Below are 17,870 nucleotides of genomic sequence, written 5' to 3' on the forward strand. Positions count from 1 at the left end.
GCTAGTAATTAATTCTTATTTTAATAATTTAATATATTTATAATATTTGATATATTATATATAATTATATATATATATATATATATATATATAATATATAAAATAATATTTTGTATATTAAAAATACAAAAATAACATGTAACATTAGCAAATTATGTCATTCAATTTTATAATACAATAATTACATATTAATAATGCCTTTTTTTAGTTGAATTTCTTTATTATTCATTGTTTCTATTTTTTTTCTTCAACATGAAGAAGAAAGAAGTTTAAGTACAAAGGACAAACTTTATCTGTGTGTATTTTATGTTATTTTATTGTATCTCTTGATGATTTATTTATTTATCCATATGTTTTTAGGTTTCATGAACCAAAATTGCTAGGCACTGAAGTAAAGACGTGTATAGATTCGATCTTTATCAGACGCAAAGTGGAAGTAGCAATGTTGGATGATGAAAAATTAAGAGACTTGACTATTCCTACACAAGAAGAAATTAATTCGCTATCTTGGCTACGCACTGTAGCTCCTGTTTTTCCAGTGAATGGCTCAAAGGTAAAATAATTATGCATGCAACTCAGTTGTGGACATACTTGATTTCAATAAGAATGTTTTTTTCCAATAGGTCACTATAATTCACAAGCCACAAGCATTCTATAGTACTTTGTTAGAAAAGTGCAGACATGCTAAGAAGAGAATCACATTTGCCTCTTTGTACTTGGGTACTGGCACCTTGGAAACTAAACTAGTAAGTATAATAATAAAAATGAATGTAACATTCATAACAAAAACCTGGCAAAATAATTATTTTATTTACAAAAATTCAGTCATAATAAACGAGCTAACAAAGGATATAAGATTAAATTGATAAACTATGCATTTATTCAAAAACTCACATACGTTTCGAGACACAGGTCTTTCTTCAATATGTATATAATTCTCTAAATAATCACAACCGCAATGATTATCTCGACATGATTAATTTAGATGGCGATACATAAAATATATGGAGACGCAAATTATTTTAACATAATTAAGTTAACTGTGATAATTCTTGAAGTTTTATTAGTCCAACTTAATGGTGTGTGTTGAATCTCTGCACTCGGTATAAGAAATCATGATAGATATTTTTTTTCCTTCTCTAACTAATTGGTTGTTGAATAAATAAATTCCGTAATGTCAATAGTGTAAAATTCTTATTATAAATTGTTATCTGTTATTTAAAATATATAAATCAGTTATTAGTTATTATGTTAAAATATAAAACAAAGGAAAGAGGAGTGAACATAAAAGTAAAAGGTTTTAAAATTAATAGTTAAAATTAAATCATTTTAAATTAAATTTACATCAAATTCAGAGACATCAATAGAAATCAACATAGCACAGTGAACACAGAGATTCAAATGATATAATTGCTCGATAACAGACTGATATCAAGGTTACGTTTATTTTTAGAGACAGAGTTTAATAAATAAAAATGTATATTTTTGCTTTGATTACATTTTATCCTCAATCTTAATCTTCTCATCTATTTCTTGTAATTTTTATAATTAATTACTATTGACCTTTTATATAAAATAATTAAAATAAAAAGTAATAATTCGCTTGTATCAAAAAATTTTTTAGTTTTCAAAATTGATATTTTGGAAAAACAAATTTGGGAAAGTCTTTTTATGTTTCTTTATTATAGGTGAATGTCATAGAGCAAGCAATTAGCATGAATGGCGGCAATATCCAAGTACGGATCCTATTAGATTATATGAGAGCTTCCCGAGGTAAGCAGAATTCCCGGAAGATGTTGGAGCCACTACTTAAAGGTAAATACGGAGATTGTTGCAAGGTTTTCCTCTATCATACACCAAAACTACGTGGTGTGATGAAAGCAGCAATCCCAGATCGCTTTAATGAGCTCATCGGTTTGCAACATATGAAGCTATATATGATCGATAATGACTTGATCATTAGCGGGTAGGCCAGAGTTATGACTATCATTGATATTAATTTATTGAGAAAGAAAAAATAAGAATTTATATCAAAATTAACAGCAGATATGAAAGAAAAAGAAAAAAAGTTTTGTATATTCAACATTTAAAATATTTAATAACAAAGTTATTTGAATATGAAATATATAATATATATTTATAAAATATAATTATAAAAATTATATGGAATAATTTATTTATTTTGTTAGGGCGAATCTCAGCAATGATTACTTCACAAATCGACAGGATCGATATTTCATTATAGAAGATTGCGAGGAGCTTTGCAACTTTTATAATAAATTGGTCGAGAAAGTAATGGAGTTTAGCTTTATATTACAAGCGGATGGCAATACAAGTTTAAATCCTGCTGCGAACTGTCATCCTTACAAAGGATTCGGAAAAGATTTTACCCAAGAAGCAGCGTCCAAGATACAAATATTTTTATATAATGAAATAGAAAAGAATGCTGATCTCAATAAAGGTATGCACACACAATTATTCCATATAATTTTATTCAGAGCAAGAATATTAACAAGAATATTGTTATTTCGAGAATTAATTTTCATAAATTAGATTATTATTTAATCTTTAAATATTGCAGATGCAGACACATGGATATTTCCATTAGTTCAAATGGGCCAGCTGAATATTTATCATGATAGTGAAATAACATTGAAGCTTTTACAAACTGCTCCAGCAGGAGCCACATTAAAATTAGCAACGGGTTATTTCAATTTGACTTCCGAATATAGTCAAGCTGTGCTTGGAAATTGTCGAGCAACATGTTACTTTTTGACAGCACATCCAACTACCAATGGTTTCTTTAGTATGTTTTCACTATGTTAAACAGTTATAACAGTTACAATATAAATTCTTATATTAAATAAAAATATTAAACAATTATAACAGTTATAACATAAATTCTTTAAGAACCAAATTTTTTAATTTTTCTTTACGTTAAAAAGAATCATATAAAACAATTTGTTTTTTTATTATAATAGCATGATTTTTTTTTCTTCTTTTAAAAATTCGAATAAACAAAATTACAATAATTATTTTAATTAATAATTATTTTATTTCAATTATCTTCAAGATGCTAAAGGAATTGCCGGAGGGATACCAGCAGCGTATACCAGAATAGAGAAATCCTTTTATAATTTATGCGAGAGAATGAAACAGCAAAGGAGGATAACGTTATGGGAATTTGTCAAACCGGGATGGACGTATCATGCCAAAGGTCTTTGGTATACTTTGCCAGATCAGCAAAAACCCTCGTTAACTTTTATAGGCTCGCCAAATTTCGGTAAAAAAAATAAGCTCTTATCTTGAATTTTAATCTTAATATGATTGCAATAAATGATCTCTCTGTTAGAATTTTTAACTAAAATTACATTTCATTTCCTAAGTTTAATCTTCCTATTATATTTTTTTCTTGTAATTTTTGTTATTTAATTTTTGTTATTTAATATGATTAAATTGTATAAAATATGACTGATTTAGGTTACAGATCGGTGAATAAGGATCTTGAGACGCAGATAGCTATAATGACAAGAAACGAGAAATTGCAAGATGCATTATATGAAGAACAGGCACGATTGTTCTCCTATGCTAAACCTGTTACGAGAAAGACTTTCTCGCAACAAGATAGAATACCACCGGCCTGGGTATGCGCGATTGTACTCTTCTTTCGCTATTATTTTTGAAGCCGAAATGCCTTTGTAAAAAAGCAAATCCTATATGCTAAACTTATTTAATGTTAGTTGTAACATATTGTACAACAAGTACAGGATTCCACATTAATATTTAAGGCAATGACACAAAAAAACTTAAGCAGTAATATAAGTTAAGCAGCAATAGTAGGCAATAAAAAAATCAACATTTTGGACACATTTGCTTACGTTATTGTGTTACATTTCTACTGTGATTTGACTGATTCGCTTATTGTTTACTCTTACTGCTTTACATTTTTTATATGTCATAGCCTTTAGGACAAATCCTGTATTCTTAAACTTATTTAATTCTAGCTGTAACATATTATTATTATTAATAAGTACGGAATTTCGTATCAATATTTAATTAATTGAACGATGAAAATGTCCACACGAATTTTTATCATCAGACTTTTTTATTGTATAGGATTTGTCGTTCCGTAAAACAATTTTTTATAAAGATTTCATTTATAAATCATAATGTTTTTATACAGAGAATAATAAAATATTCGGTTATAGAGATATAGAGATATAGAGAAGGTTGGATCTGATGTTAGAATTTTGAATTCTAGGTGATCTTTGCATCTTTTATAAATTCTGCAAATTCCAGAAATTAAACTTCATTTCGTAAGTAATAAATTAGCATTTTATTCTGTAAATTTGCCGGCAAAAGTTGTGAAATCAGTGACGCGATTTTTTTGTGAAATTATCCTGTAGGGTATGTGATAAAATTTAATATTGCTACGATGCCGACGCTTCTTGTGCAGCGTCGAAAACGTGAAAATTGTTTTAATTCGGGCGAAATAATAATGACAATAGCGATAGTAATAGTAATAATAGTAGTAGCAATAACAGTAGTTTGATAGCACGATTGATTGTCTATTGCCACTCATGATTCACGGATTAAGATAAACTGCAGCGATATTTGATCGCTACAACGACAAGTATCGCGACACTTTGCGAGGAACAGACTATTTCACACTTAGAGATTTCCAAGACCGGCAATCAGCGCGGCGATTAACAATTGTCCAAGGAAGAGAAGTTTACTTGTCGTCGATTACGAACGTTTCCTCTTTTACGAAAAATTCAACAACTTCTTCCTCCACATTCTTCGAATCTGAGTCCAACTCATCAGTATCAATATCTGAAAGTGCACGTGACGACGATTAATTTCTCAAGTCATATCAGAAATATTGCTGAATTTCAGTATTATTAACGCTTATATTGCTTATTATATTTTCAGTATTATTAATAATGCTTATTATTAATGCAATAATTTGCTACGCGTTCATAATTATTAAAGTATATACTTAATATGTACATACATTTTCAATATAGATTTAATATATTTAATATACTCACTGCAACGTAACTCGAGACGACGCTTCTTTTGATTATTCCATTCATCGATACGTTTCGTACGATATTCTTCGAATGCCTTCATCAGCAAGCAACGTTTCTCAATTAATTCCTAGAAAATTAATCATTCGTTAAAATTAAATCACTTGTCAGACTTATGAGAATTTTAAAAGAAAATTAACCTCTTATTTTATCAAGCACGTAAAAATTAGAATTTATAACATATTGGAATATTAAAAAAATATTATCAGAAAACTATTTTTTATATGTGTATCAGATTAGAGAATAGATTGAATTTAATCAATCAAAGCAAAGCATTTTATTAAACACGATATTGGTATTCTTTCTTTTGATTGATTAATTTCAATATCTAATCTGATATCGAGATATTTAATATATCTTATTAAATGCACCTTTGAAGCACGCGTCAATCGCATGCGATCTTTGCTCTCAAATTGCGCCGAGTATTTCTTCAAGTTCTTCTTTATCTCCTTAATCTGCTCCGCAGTGAGCAAAGTCGGAGGTCGCGGCCGCCACAATAGTTGGTTGAACGCGGTCAGGTTAACTCTCTTCAGAATACGGCCTTGGAACGTCCATATCCAGTAACCATTATCAACGCTGGTCTTCCAGCTAGACACTGCCGTAACGACATATCTAAAAAATTAATCGAGAAGAGAGAAAGTTAACTTTTTGTTGTATTTCTATGTTTCGCTTCTCATATTACGCGGCTATTTCATCACAATTGTTTTGAACATACCTGCCAGTCGGGTCCCATTCTACGTCTGAGGTTTGATAATGATCAGTAGAGTTCATAATGGTGAAATCGTTCGTATCGATGAATTCTAAAGCACCAGCCATCGTCGTTAAACCAGCAAGGACGATAAATTGACCCGATGGTGACCAGAATAGGTGATTGCAAGCCTTCTTTTCCAATCTTTCTGTTGAAAAAGAAGCAAACAAAAAATTTGAATCAATGAAACAAGAACTTGTAAGCTAATTAATTGCATCATGTAAAAAAATTAAAAGCAGTTTTCGCGATGTAGTTGCTTACTGAGAAGGGCAGGTTGATGGCCATATCGCACTTCGTAGAAACTAACATTCACACTGGGTATCTCCCCGTGAATGATGGCAAATTTGCTACCAACTGGTTCCCACGCGAAAGCATGAATCGGCTCCTTTATCTCCACACTGTCAACGGGAATTTGTTTCTCCCTCATGTGGAAAATTTCGAAATTATACGACATACCCTGAAATGCGAATAATCTTTATATTAATTAATAACAATTATATTTTAATAATAATTATTGAAAAAACGTTTTCTTGTTTTCGAGAATAAAATTCAAAATTTGCCAAAGCACTAAAAAATTGTATATAATTTTAAAAAATTGTAAGTATATATTGTTATATATATATATATATAATTAAATGTTATGCTCCGAGCGAAAGATAAGCATTAATCAACTTACTGTGTATTTTTGCTCTGTTTTTTCCTTGCGTTTAGCAAAGCGGTCGACTTTCACGCACAGGTAGTCACCAGATTTTTGCCAAAAGATCTTGCAGTCTGCCACGTTGAACAAATTCTTATTTCTTATTTCATTGCGACTATAAATTAAAAATGTTTTAATAAAAAAAATTTGTTCATGTCAACAATTTGGATGTCATTTTAGATTTCAGGACTCACTTAGGAATTTCGAGCAAAGTTACTCTCGCAGGAACGTCTTTATCTTCTGGTACCCAGTAAGCAAGAATGTTATCCGTCGGAGACCAACTAAAATCTCTGATTCCCGGAATCTTGATGCTTTTCTTGTCCAGCAGACCAAACGACTAAAATATTAAATGCAACTATAGTGATTATCAAGTTACCTAGATAACACAAAGTTCAAAATTGGAATATAAATTATCTGGGTACAAACTTAAAAAAAGAATAATTAAAGTTAAATATCATAAATTGAGAAAAATAAAATATAATTGAAAAATACTTACCGGAGTCTCATAGACACTAAGAATGTCCTCTCCCATGCGCGCTAGATATTTATCATCATGCGACCAACGGAAAATTGGCCAGACGGAAGATCCATCAGGAAAGAATGATCGTTTTTCCTGGCCTGACAAAATATCCCAAATCACTAGGCGTTTTTGATCCTGTCCAAGATCAGTGCGCGGAGTATAAGTGACTAGATAACGTTCACAGGGTGAAAAGTCGATACACTCGACACCTCGCTGACTGAATCTAGCTTGCTGAGTGAACTGAGGACCACCCCACAGGGCGACTCCCAGTTTATGGAACGTAGCCAAATATGTACCTAATGGTGACCATTTCACATATGTCTCTGTCCAGCGCTGAAATCAGAGAAAAGTGATTTGATTATAACAGCTTTGTAATAACAAAGTTAATTAATTTAGCTGCATAACAAATTATGTGAATAATAGTACAGCATTATAAATATTTCGAAGGATTTGTAGCATCAAATAGATCGTAGCTGAAATTTCTGAAAAATCTTCTTTCAAGTAAAACTACTTACGTTACGTTCTTCGAGTAAAGTGGGCTCTGGCGCAGAGTTTTGCCAAATTTGCACTGACACACCTGCTCCATTACCGCAAAGAACACAAAACTGGTCATAAGCATCTGGCTCTAGTAGATGATAATGCAAGTCACTAGCAGCCTTGAAAGGTTGAGCCTTTGGCGGTTCCCAATTTTCAGGAATATCTTCAAATTTTTTGAAATCCGTGAAAAGATTGACTTTGAATGTATGTGATTTATCAATCTTGTAATTATTGGTGGACTTGACTGCAGTAAGCGCATTCAAATGATTATTGTATTCCAGAAAAATGTATCTGTCAAAAAGAAAAAAAAGATTTTAAAAAGAGTCAATAATCATTCTGAAAGATTTTTACAAAAATAGATTTGATTTTTTTTAAATTTAGACTAACCCTTTAGTCTTGCCATCGGTCTCATTCATTGGATAGTATTGATTGACTATTGTGCCGAACTTTCCCAGAACTTTATTGATAACAGATTGAAGCTTCTCCAATTTATCAGGCTCCACCCGAGGTACATTATCCACAACAATCACGGATTCTACTCCATCCGTTTCAGAAGGTTTCTGTTTCAAGATATCACCGAGCAATTCTGTAGTTTACAATACAAACATATATTCATTATTATACGAATTGTTCATTCTCATAATATAAAGCCTACAATTGCGTAAACGTAGATGTAAGGTTATGGGTGTAGTAATAGCAGTGAATGTTATACAACATATCTACAATCGAGTAAAGATTCAACGAACTTTCAAATTGAATATTGCTCACAATACTTTCTCCATGTTCCATAATATATACTCATAATATAATATATTCATAATATAATAAACTCGTCATATAATATCATAAAATGAATGTAAAAAGATGAAAAAGGACACTGCATTCATTTCCATTTTATTACATCGAGGCAAAAAGGATAGAGATAAAATATAGGTACGTGACAGCATTCTGATTGATTCACGTTTTACGCAGTTGTAGAATCAGGATAAAGAATCATCTTTCATGCTTTACAACCGGGAGTAGCAGGTTAAAACTTCACTTTATAACATTTCACAACCATTTACAAATACGCAATTGTAGATCAGGCTTAAGAATTTATAAAATCAATTTCAATCTTCTAGAGCTAAAATCTGTAATCTGTAGATAGATGTATTTATAGATAGCTGTAACTTTATAAAATCTATTTAATTGATGATAATTAAAAGATACTAATTAATTTCAAAGAACCAATTTGCACAAGAAAGAATATTTTAATGATAATTCAAATTTACAGATGTAACATAAAAAAATTGGAATGTTCAACTTTTTTGACAAAGATTCATAATTAAGTAGTTCCAATTAATAGATTACCGTCAGCTCTTGGAAGAGTAATGTTAATTTCTATCAATGTAGATTAACTCTAATCTTGATTTAATGTATATTTTATCTTTTTCTGATTCTAAAAATAAAAAAAATTAAAATTAAATAAACTGAGAGTAAAGTTAATCTTACATGGTGGAACTGGGATCTTAGATACATATTTATAGCTTAGCGAAAGCGAGACAGAAAGTTTTAATGCAGCGACAAGAACAAGCCTAATGATTTTCATAATTTAATTTTTTCTCTGTTAACATTTAGAGGGAAGCGAAGAGGGACAAATGTTGTCCCCTTTATATATATTTGTCATTTGGAGTTTTAAAAAAACAAATTGATATCAAGAGGGCAAGTTATTAGCATTAATCTATCCTTGTTTTTCTAATGAACGATGGAACATAACGCTGATAACATGTTTCCCAAATGTGTTTCAAGCAGACAGATTTGTTCACTGCTTGTAACATTCTTTGCATTCAGCACCTTTGCTTTCTCTTCAACGTTCGAATATATATTATCTCCTTTTAAGTGCAAACATTTTTCGGAATTTCAAACAATGAACAGACTTAGGTCCAGTTGCATCAATGCCACTGACTTTAAGCAAGGCTTAAAACTCTTTCTGTCTTTGTCTCTTTTTGGCTTTAAAACAAGACAGATAGAGTTTTAAGCCTCGCTTAAAATCAAAGTAACGTTGGTACAATTGAGTCTTAATGTGATGGCACATGACGTCTAAAATCCAAATCAAAGTATTGATGCCCAAATGGAATCGACAGTACATGTCGCGAGCTTTTATTGTGTACGAAGCATCACATCGTGTGCAATTGATTCAAAAAGAATGAAAAAAAAAACGAAATTGCCATAAGGAGGAACCATTTGCAAGATAATTTGTGACGTGATTTGTGACAGTTCGCAATGCCGATTTTCCAAATCGTTCCGCAGATCGGAAGTACTCCAAATTATCAGCGCTCCAAACCGGCGAGGAAAATAATTTTTGGAGATGAAATAACACGTGCCGCATATGGAATGCGCGCTCGCGCTCGCACTCACACATATGTACAGATTACGGCGAGATTCGAACAAGTGCAACATGTCTTAGCGCTGTAACGGGTTTGAGAAAGGAAAAAAAAAAGAAGAGAAGCAAGTGGATACTTGCCCTCATCAGTGATGTCGTCGACGAAGCCTTCCGGATCGCTGAAGTTGGGCTCCTCATCGTCGTTCATTGGATCGTCGTTGCCCTTGGCGGTCTCGTCGTTCTGTGCTGTTTTCTCTGCCTGCGTTTTCTTCGCCATCTTGGAAACCTCTGAGCATATTCCTCCTTTCTACTCCGTTCGCGTCCGTGCCGCACCGCAGCAAAAATTAAAATGGCAGCTATTTTAGAAGCATGAGGCTGCATTTTCATGCTCGATTCGAGCGTTAAAACAGATCACGTGATTAAAATTGACGAATACCAAGCATCAATTTTGATCACGTGACCTATTATGACGCTGGAAATGAGCTTCAAGCGTCTGCATGAAAAAGCAGCCTGAAAGTTATCTTTTGATGCTAATGCTCAACGCTCATTTTTAGCGTCAAAATAGATCACGTGATCAAAATTGACACTTGATATTTGTCAATTTCTATAACGTGACTTATTTTGACGTCGGTATGAAAAGGCATCTTAATGGAAGGGACTTCATAGTCCGATTTCATGGGCCGGTATTCATAGTCAGATCACAGTATAACCAGTAAGGACACTCCGTGTCGGCACTTTTCTCCACGTTGCAGTAACGTGAGCATGCGCCATGTTAACGTTTGAAAAATCCAGGACCGAAAGAGGATATAATGCAATAGTCTATTGTTTTGCTCTAAAAAACATAATTAAGAATTCCGTGTAAACGTAGTAAATGTAAAAATATTATCTTTTTTCACAAAATTACATTTGATTATGTTTAATTAAATTAACCTAGCATAAACTACTTACTATTTGTAAATTATAAAAACTTACCTTACGATATTTTTGGGATAACGAAAAAAAGTGCATTGTGAATCTTTACTATCATTACTGCATTGTTTAATACTGCACGTAACTTTTCTTTCTTTTATCCATTTTTTAGAAATATTTACGCAGTTCTTAAATTGTCTTCTTTTGTCACGGATATCTGCTCACACGGGATCTGTGTAATATGTACGTTCTTGTCATCTTGTATTTCATTGGATCCGATCTAAAACAAAAACTGCGCAGCCAAACACGCATTTTTTCGCTGAGTGTCTCTACTAGTTATACTGTGGTCAGATCTTATATTCAAACCATCTTAAGTACGGTCTTAAGAAGTCATGAATCAATCAGAAGGCTGCATTAGCGTCTTAAGACATTACTTAAGACGGTCTTGAAATAAGGCTCGACTATGAATATCGGCTATGGTGCTTCCATTAAAACCGGTTCTACATTAGTTGCAAGCCAATCGTAAGTTTGTTGCGACAGCCAATCTGAAACTTGCATTTTGAAACGCTTTAGATTGGCTGGACTTGTGATCGGCTTGCAACTAATGTAGAACCAGCTTAAAATGCCTTTTCATACCGCTCATTTTCGGCGACAGGCTGTTTTCCAGCTAGGACACAGGCCTAGTTTCCACCAAGGATTTAAACCGGATCAGAACTAAGAGAAGAAGAGATGACAGCCATGACCCAAAATCTATAACCGCAAAATGCCGCTCTCTGACAAAGTGGATGTAAGCTACACAGTAACGTCCATTTTTCTTAGGATACATTGTCCATTTTTCAAGGCTGGAGATGATAAATCGATATTCGGTTCGTATAATCGTGCTGTAGCATTTTAAATGGGGAGCACAGACTTTTGCATAACGTATAACACGTAATGCATAAGAAAATGTATCAATTAAAGTCCTTCGTTTCCTTTCTTTTCATGAAATAAAGAACTCTGATTGAATTTTTTATTGCAAGTCACAAGTTTGTTGCAACAGCCAATATGCGTTGATTTCAAAATGCAAGTTTTAGATTGGCTGTCGCAACAAACTTGCAACTAATGTAGAATCGGCTTTATGCGTTATGCAAGAGTCTGTGCTTCCCGCTTAAGAATTTTAATCTATTAGAAACTGTGTATGCCATAATATATGATTTCTGATAGGTTGAAATTTTTATTTTCTGCTCTCTGTTCTCTATTCCTTTTATTTGTATGGAGCTTCTTAGGCCGGGTTTACTTCTTGAAGGAAAAGTGGAAAAGCGAAAGCCAATCAGAGTAATAATAGGCGGTACATTTCGCTTGTCTGCTTCTGTCTTTCCGCGAATTCTGATTGGTTTCTGCTTTTCCGTCAAGAGGATCGATTCTGTATCCTGAAGTGAGGTGAAAATTATAAAAGTGAGCGAATTTACTAGAATACTAATTATTTCATTGATCAACACCTAGTAAATTTACTCGCGTTTGTAAAGCTGAAAACACAGAATGAAAAGCACAGGCAATAGGAAACGGAATAAAAGATTTCAACCTATCAGAAAGCATCCAATTCTATTATTCATGGTTTCTGATAAGTTCAAATCTCTTATTCCCTATTCCTATTACTTATGCTTTTTTTTATGTTTTCAGCTTAATTTTCACCTTGTTTGAAGATACAGAATCGATCTCAAGATGTGAATTCGGCCTTATTCGCCGCCTAGTGGCGGAACGCACAATCACAAGCAGTTTCGCTTCGCAATTGTCGACGTCGTAAGCGCGTTGCTGTTGTGTTGTGTCTCGTGATTGAATCCCATTGAGAATTGTCGAAATTATTACTTTGTACCGCCGTGCCTCGCCATCAAGTGAAGATTCTTTTCATCTCGCGGCGAATCTTCAGCAGCTGCAAGATTTTTAACGTGTGAATCCTATGTGCGGATTGACGTCGCAATCAGTCACGATTGCCTTAGTGTGATCAAAATAAAATGGCCGCCGCTGCGGCTGCCGCGCTGCTCGATGAGCTTATGGGCAGGAACAGGAATGTCTTGCCCAATGAAAAGCCCAAGGAGCTCAATTGGGAAGATCCCGAGGTGAGTCTACATTGATGTTAGGTGTTTTCGAGAAGCCTTCGTTAGGCTTCGAATTCCGCAAAATTTCTATTTTTGATAATTCTTATCTTTTCTCTCGTTAACCCTCTTTATTGTCAATGGTATTTTGTCTTCATTTCGTCCACGAAAAATCTCAAGATTCTAAGATGCAAATCACGAAAATTTGTACGATTGAATATTTAAAGAAAGTTGAGTTGATTTACTCTGATATTATCCTAAAATTTTATAAAATTAGGCTTTGCAACACAATGAAAAAAATATTAGAAAAATAAAAAATAAATTATAATATTTAATCGTTATTCCTATTTTTTATTTCTCTAATATTCTTTCTATTCTTAATATTTCTTTCATTGTAGATGTAGATACAGAGCCTTAATTTAACTGCTCCTTTAACTTTTTCTAAATTTTATTGTCTTTTAAATTCTCCTTAAAGCTTGGAAATATTGTATATCTGATAAGATTTTATCTTATTTGTAATTAGAAGATACAGTCAAAACAAAATCTGACTCCAAAGCTTGAATTTAAAAATAAATATTTACAAATTGATATTAATGAGAAAAGTCATAAATTCATTATTTTTTAATAATGGAAAAATTTATTAATTATTGTTAGATAATAAATTTGTACGTTCATCTGCTTTGACTCTCATTAGCCTTGAACTGATTGTTTATTTTACTTTCTTATTTTTCTTTCAAAATTATAGTTTTTATTTTTTTTTAAGAAATTTAGTTAACTATTAAGTTAACTATTAAGATATATTTAAACATATTTTTTGGAGTAAAAAAGATATAGAATATGAAGAAATAAAAAAAATGTAATAAGGAAATGAATACCAAAATTTTCAGATTATAATTTGTTTGATAAATAAATATATTTATAAACTGTATTTATAGTTTATTTTTTAAAAAATATTAAGAGTTAAGAATAGATTATGAATTCTTTCCAGCAAGGACACAGTATAACACAGTGAATCATTTTTCATCTTCGTTTAATATAGGCAAACAACAAGAGACTGTTCTTTTTGACTAAACTTTTATTTTATTAATCGAATTTTATTTTAAACTTAATTATTTTACATTAATTTATATTTATCTAAATATGTCTATGGAATGGTCTTGTGTTTCAGTTTTGTAAGCTGTATCTGGTAAAATTTTGTCCCCATGATTTATTCGTTAACACAAGAGCGGACTTAGGTGCATGCCCCAAAGTACACGACGACGAGGCCAGGGAATTATTTGAAAAGGCACCGCATTCGTATCGTAAACAGCAATACGAGGATGAGTTTATCAGGTATTGTCAGAGTATGTTAAACGAAGTGGAGAGAAAAATCATAAAGGGAAAGCAGCGATTGGCACTGATTGGGAGAACAGAAGCAGTAAGTTTTACTAGAAGATCAGATTGTAAGCGCAGAGTTGTAATTTAATAATTTTTGTGTGTGTAGCCGACATTAACTCCAGCTCAAACTCAGAGGAATGAGGAACAGATTGCTCTACTAACAGAGAAAATAAATAAGTTGGTTGAAGAAGCTGAACAAAGTGGAATTCAAGGTAATGTGGAGCAAGCACAGGGCCTAATGCGTCTTTGTGATCAGTTGAAAGAAGAGCGCGAAACCCTAAGGAAATCCAATGATAACAGTCATTACAATCAAGTGAGTATGAAACAATTGTTTGAATTTACAAGTTATAACTGTAATCTATAATTAATTTCTATGTAGCTTTATATGTAATAGTTATAAGTAATTGTAAATAATTTATTTGCTACTTGAATTCTTATACTAATTCTGTTAATTTGCAGACTGCTGAGCTAGCAGCCGCACAGGAGAAACAAATGGAGGTATGCGATGTATGTGGTGCATTTCTTATTGTGGGTGATGCTCAGCAGCGGATTGATGATCATTTAATGGGGAAACAACACGTGGGCTATGCCAGGTTAAAAAGCGCTCTTCAAGAGATTATGGTAGAGATATTTTGATATTTTTTTGAAAGTTCCTGTTCACTCACCACTGCTGTCTTGGCATCAGAAGCAAGGAATAATACAAATTTGTAATTTAGAATAGCTACCTCACCTCCGATTTCGATGAAATGAATTAAGTCCATTCGAGCATTATTGAATTCTGTTATGTAAAATGTATAGACAATAGTCTTATTGATTCGGAGCAGTTACGCCGTTCGAACAAAAAAAATAACATCCTAACTGTCTAGAAGTTGCAGCCTAGACAATAAAAAAACTGCTCCAAAAAGGCTGTTTTCACATTCCTGTTTTTATATTAGAAATATTTCAAACGGACACTATCTACGCTGCAACTTCTAGGCGGTTAGGTCCCAAGCGGGTAGGATATATTAATTTTCTCTCCAATAAACATTATTGTTTACACAGATTAATGATCATATTATGTAGTAACACTTTAGTCAACTTTATAATTCAATATCTCGCTTCGCAAAGCAATCCCGAATTTTTTTCTGCTCTTTCATTTTAGCAAGAACGCGTCGAATGACTAATTTCATCGAAATCGGAGGTAACTATTCTGAAGAATTACCCAAAATTCTTACAAGTTATATTTGAATGGAATTATAGTGTTGATTGAACAAGAATTTTAAATATATCTTCGAAGTTGAAAACTAAATTAAAATTGTATCTACAGAACAAGCGTGAGAAGGCGCGCGACGAGAAAGAACAAAAAAGAGAGGAGGAACGGAAGCAAAGAGCACGAGCGAACGAAGAGCTCGACCGACGGCGGAGAGATGGCGACAGAGATAGAGATCGCGACAGAGAAAGGGATAAGCGTCGCAGGCGAATGGATGATGACAAGAGCCGCCATGATTCGGGCGGTCACAGGTAAAAATTTCTACATATTATGGCCTTTCTTTAAAAAATTTATTCTAAACTCTATTCAATCTAGAATAGTGTTAGAATATTTTGTTAGGATAAATATCGATTAGAATTTTTATATATTTGATAAAAATTGTTTCCAATTTAATTTCTAAAGGATCTTTTCTGTTGTATTTTTACATTCTAGCAGAAATATGATGTTCAAGAATCGAATGAGCCAATGTAACGGGGATGTTGCTTATTACAGAAATTCTAGGCATAGAAGTAGAAGTAGATCGCGAGATAAACATCATCGAGATGAAGATAGCCATCGACGTCACGGTCGAGATAAAGGTGAGTGATAACATTAATCATAATTATAATCTATATATCAGACATTGTGTTTTTTTTAGAATGCAATGACAATGATAATGATTTCAGGGAATCGTGATCATCGTAGTTCCAGCCATCATAACCGTCGCCGTCACCGCTCGCGAAGTCGAAGTCACAAGTAACTTCTCTTGATTGGTTAGTGAGTGAGAAGTAAGCCAGGTATGCACCAAACAATATAACCATATTCGTCTCAATTACTGTACAGGTACTCTCTTGATCCAGGTGAGTTGCCATTCCGATGCACATAATACATATACATGATAATATAATCTGTGATGTTTGAAGCGCCGCGTAAGTCACACAGCAAGTTCATCTCACTCTCTCTAAAATACACTCTGTTTCTCTCCGCTTCTCTCTCTCTCTCTCTCTAATCTTCCAGAATAGTCATGCTTTCATGAAAAATGAACGTGCCATATTATACAATTCGAGGAACAAATTATGTTCTTCCATTTCCTTAACATCAAAATTTGTTAGTTCACGTATATAGAGCTGGGAGATCAATGATAAAATGTACAGAATGTAATAGGTAAACTTATTGTTATATAAAGTGTTGTAAATATATTATGTATAAAAAGATAAAATGCTTCTGCGTATGCTACTATGATATTTGTAGAACTTTTGTAGAACTAAGATCGAGAAAATTAAATTTAAATTTGTTTTCATAGTCGAGTTTTTTTTTTATATTTCAATCACACAATTATGATTGAAAATGATTAAAAAAAAATTAAAAATACATTTAATTTTTCTTCAAATTTTTTTCTAAATTTAATTTTTTCGAGTATTTAAAGTATTTTATAATAAAAAAAACTTTAACAATATAAAATTGCATTGCTCTAGAAATTACTGTTATAATTAGGAAGTAAATTTGTATAACATTTAAATTGAATGATTTAATTTTATAATTTAAGTAAAAATAGAAAATTTTTAATTACTACGTGAAAGTTTAATTTTTTTTTTACATAGTTCTAATATCATTCCGAGCGTTTTCGATTTATTTATGAAGCAAGCTGGGAGGAGGTATACCTATGCTTGCTTTTATCAGTTATTAACTCTGTACCCAAGCAGCACAAAAGCACAAGTTCAAGATTTCGTTTTTTTCCAGGAAAAACCCGCGAAGGTCTATGGACTTGTGGATATGCGCTTTCAAGATGAATCTAATGAATGTGAATAAATGCAATCAGGTTGAAATTCGTCCAATATAATAGATTCATAGTGTTTACTTAAAAATAAAACGAATTGTTTCTATAAAAAAAAATACAGCGTTTTTCTCTTTATTCTAAGTAGTCTTGTCGCGTTTTGTTTTTAAATATGTTGATTTCGAGATTTACTCTTCGAGAATTTATTTTGCTTTTCCATGTATTTTGTAAAAGTCATTGTACTTCTTATTACGATAATATAAATTGAAATCTCGGCAAAAGCTGATAATTTTGGACTTGACCCTTTTTGCTTCTCGGGCACAAGGTTGTCTCTGTAATCTTGTTTGCGCGTCATTAATGAGAGAGAGAGAGAGAGAGAGAGAGAGAGAGAGAGAGAGAGAGAGAGAGAGAGAGAGAGAGAGAGAGTAGTAGGTAGGTAGGTAGGTAGGTAGGTAGGTAGGTAGGTACGTACGGTACGTACGTACGTACGTACGTACGTACGTACGTACGTACGTACGTACGTACGTACGTACGTACGTACGTACGTACGTACGTA

The 17,870-nt window shown here is 32.5% G+C and overlaps 3 protein-coding genes across 3 annotated transcripts; 2 read left to right on the forward strand and 1 right to left on the reverse strand.

Moving 5' to 3' along the window:
- Nucleotides 1-442: 442 nt before the first annotated feature.
- LOC105621936 (CDP-diacylglycerol--glycerol-3-phosphate 3-phosphatidyltransferase, mitochondrial) lies at nucleotides 443-4,216 on the forward strand. The gene is made up of 8 exons (XM_012203373.1): nucleotides 443-553; nucleotides 624-746; nucleotides 1,689-1,966; nucleotides 2,190-2,461; nucleotides 2,582-2,806; nucleotides 3,074-3,283; nucleotides 3,481-3,644; nucleotides 4,184-4,216. Exons 1-8 carry the CDS (start codon nucleotides 443-445, stop codon nucleotides 4,214-4,216), a joined length of 1,416 nt encoding a protein of 471 aa, XP_012058763.1.
- Nucleotides 4,217-4,317: 101 nt separating this feature from the next.
- Nucleotides 4,318-10,231, reverse strand: LOC105621883 (eukaryotic translation initiation factor 3 subunit B). Its single transcript, XM_012203320.1, has 11 exons — nucleotides 10,096-10,231; nucleotides 7,980-8,178; nucleotides 7,571-7,883; nucleotides 7,032-7,388; nucleotides 6,730-6,872; nucleotides 6,515-6,650; nucleotides 6,100-6,295; nucleotides 5,806-5,986; nucleotides 5,462-5,702; nucleotides 5,052-5,160; nucleotides 4,318-4,833 (listed from the first exon to the last, which is right to left on the reverse strand). Exons 1-11 carry the CDS (start codon nucleotides 10,229-10,231, stop codon nucleotides 4,733-4,735), a joined length of 2,112 nt encoding a protein of 703 aa, XP_012058710.1. The 3' UTR covers nucleotides 4,318-4,732.
- Nucleotides 10,232-12,854: 2,623 nt separating this feature from the next.
- On the forward strand, nucleotides 12,855-16,300 carry LOC105621884 (luc7-like protein 3). Its single transcript, XM_012203321.1, has 7 exons — nucleotides 12,855-12,959; nucleotides 14,104-14,352; nucleotides 14,419-14,625; nucleotides 14,772-14,933; nucleotides 15,619-15,812; nucleotides 15,994-16,139; nucleotides 16,227-16,300. The coding sequence occupies exons 1-7, from the start codon at nucleotides 12,855-12,857 to the stop codon at nucleotides 16,298-16,300; spliced, it is 1,137 nt and encodes a 378-aa protein (XP_012058711.1).
- The last annotated feature ends 1,570 nt before the right edge of the window (nucleotides 16,301-17,870 follow it).

The sequence above is a fragment of the Atta cephalotes genome, assembly GCF_000143395.1.
Source record: "Atta cephalotes unplaced genomic scaffold scaffold00038, whole genome shotgun sequence".
NCBI lineage: Eukaryota > Metazoa > Arthropoda > Insecta > Hymenoptera > Formicidae > Atta > Atta cephalotes.

What these genes read in the sequence shown, in the direction of transcription:
- LOC105621883 (XM_012203320.1), bottom strand. Translation starts at nt 10,231, where the DNA reads ATGGCGAAGAAAACGCAGGCAGAGAAAACAGCACAGAACGACGAGACC. An exon ending in TTAGTGTCTATGAGACTCCG is followed by an intron (nt 6,873 to 7,031) that starts GTAAGTATTTTT and finishes TTAATATTTTAG; the next exon opens with TCGTTTGGTCTGCTGGACAA. An exon ending in AAACAGAGCAAAAATACACA is followed by an intron (nt 6,296 to 6,514) that starts GTAAGTTGATTA and finishes TTCGCATTTCAG; the next exon opens with GGTATGTCGTATAATTTCGA.
- LOC105621884 (XM_012203321.1), top strand. Translation starts at nt 12,855, where the DNA reads ATGGCCGCCGCTGCGGCTGCCGCGCTGCTCGATGAGCTTATGGGCAGG. An exon ending in GCGCTCTTCAAGAGATTATG is followed by an intron (nt 14,934 to 15,618) that starts GTAGAGATATTT and finishes TTGTATCTACAG; the next exon opens with AACAAGCGTGAGAAGGCGCG. An exon ending in CATGATTCGGGCGGTCACAG is followed by an intron (nt 15,813 to 15,993) that starts GTAAAAATTTCT and finishes TTTACATTCTAG; the next exon opens with CAGAAATATGATGTTCAAGA.
- LOC105621936 (XM_012203373.1), top strand. Translation starts at nt 443, where the DNA reads ATGTTGGATGATGAAAAATTAAGAGACTTGACTATTCCTACACAAGAA. An exon ending in GCACCTTGGAAACTAAACTA is followed by an intron (nt 747 to 1,688) that starts GTAAGTATAATA and finishes TCTTTATTATAG; the next exon opens with GTGAATGTCATAGAGCAAGC. An exon ending in AATGACTTGATCATTAGCGG is followed by an intron (nt 1,967 to 2,189) that starts GTAGGCCAGAGT and finishes TTATTTTGTTAG; the next exon opens with GGCGAATCTCAGCAATGATT.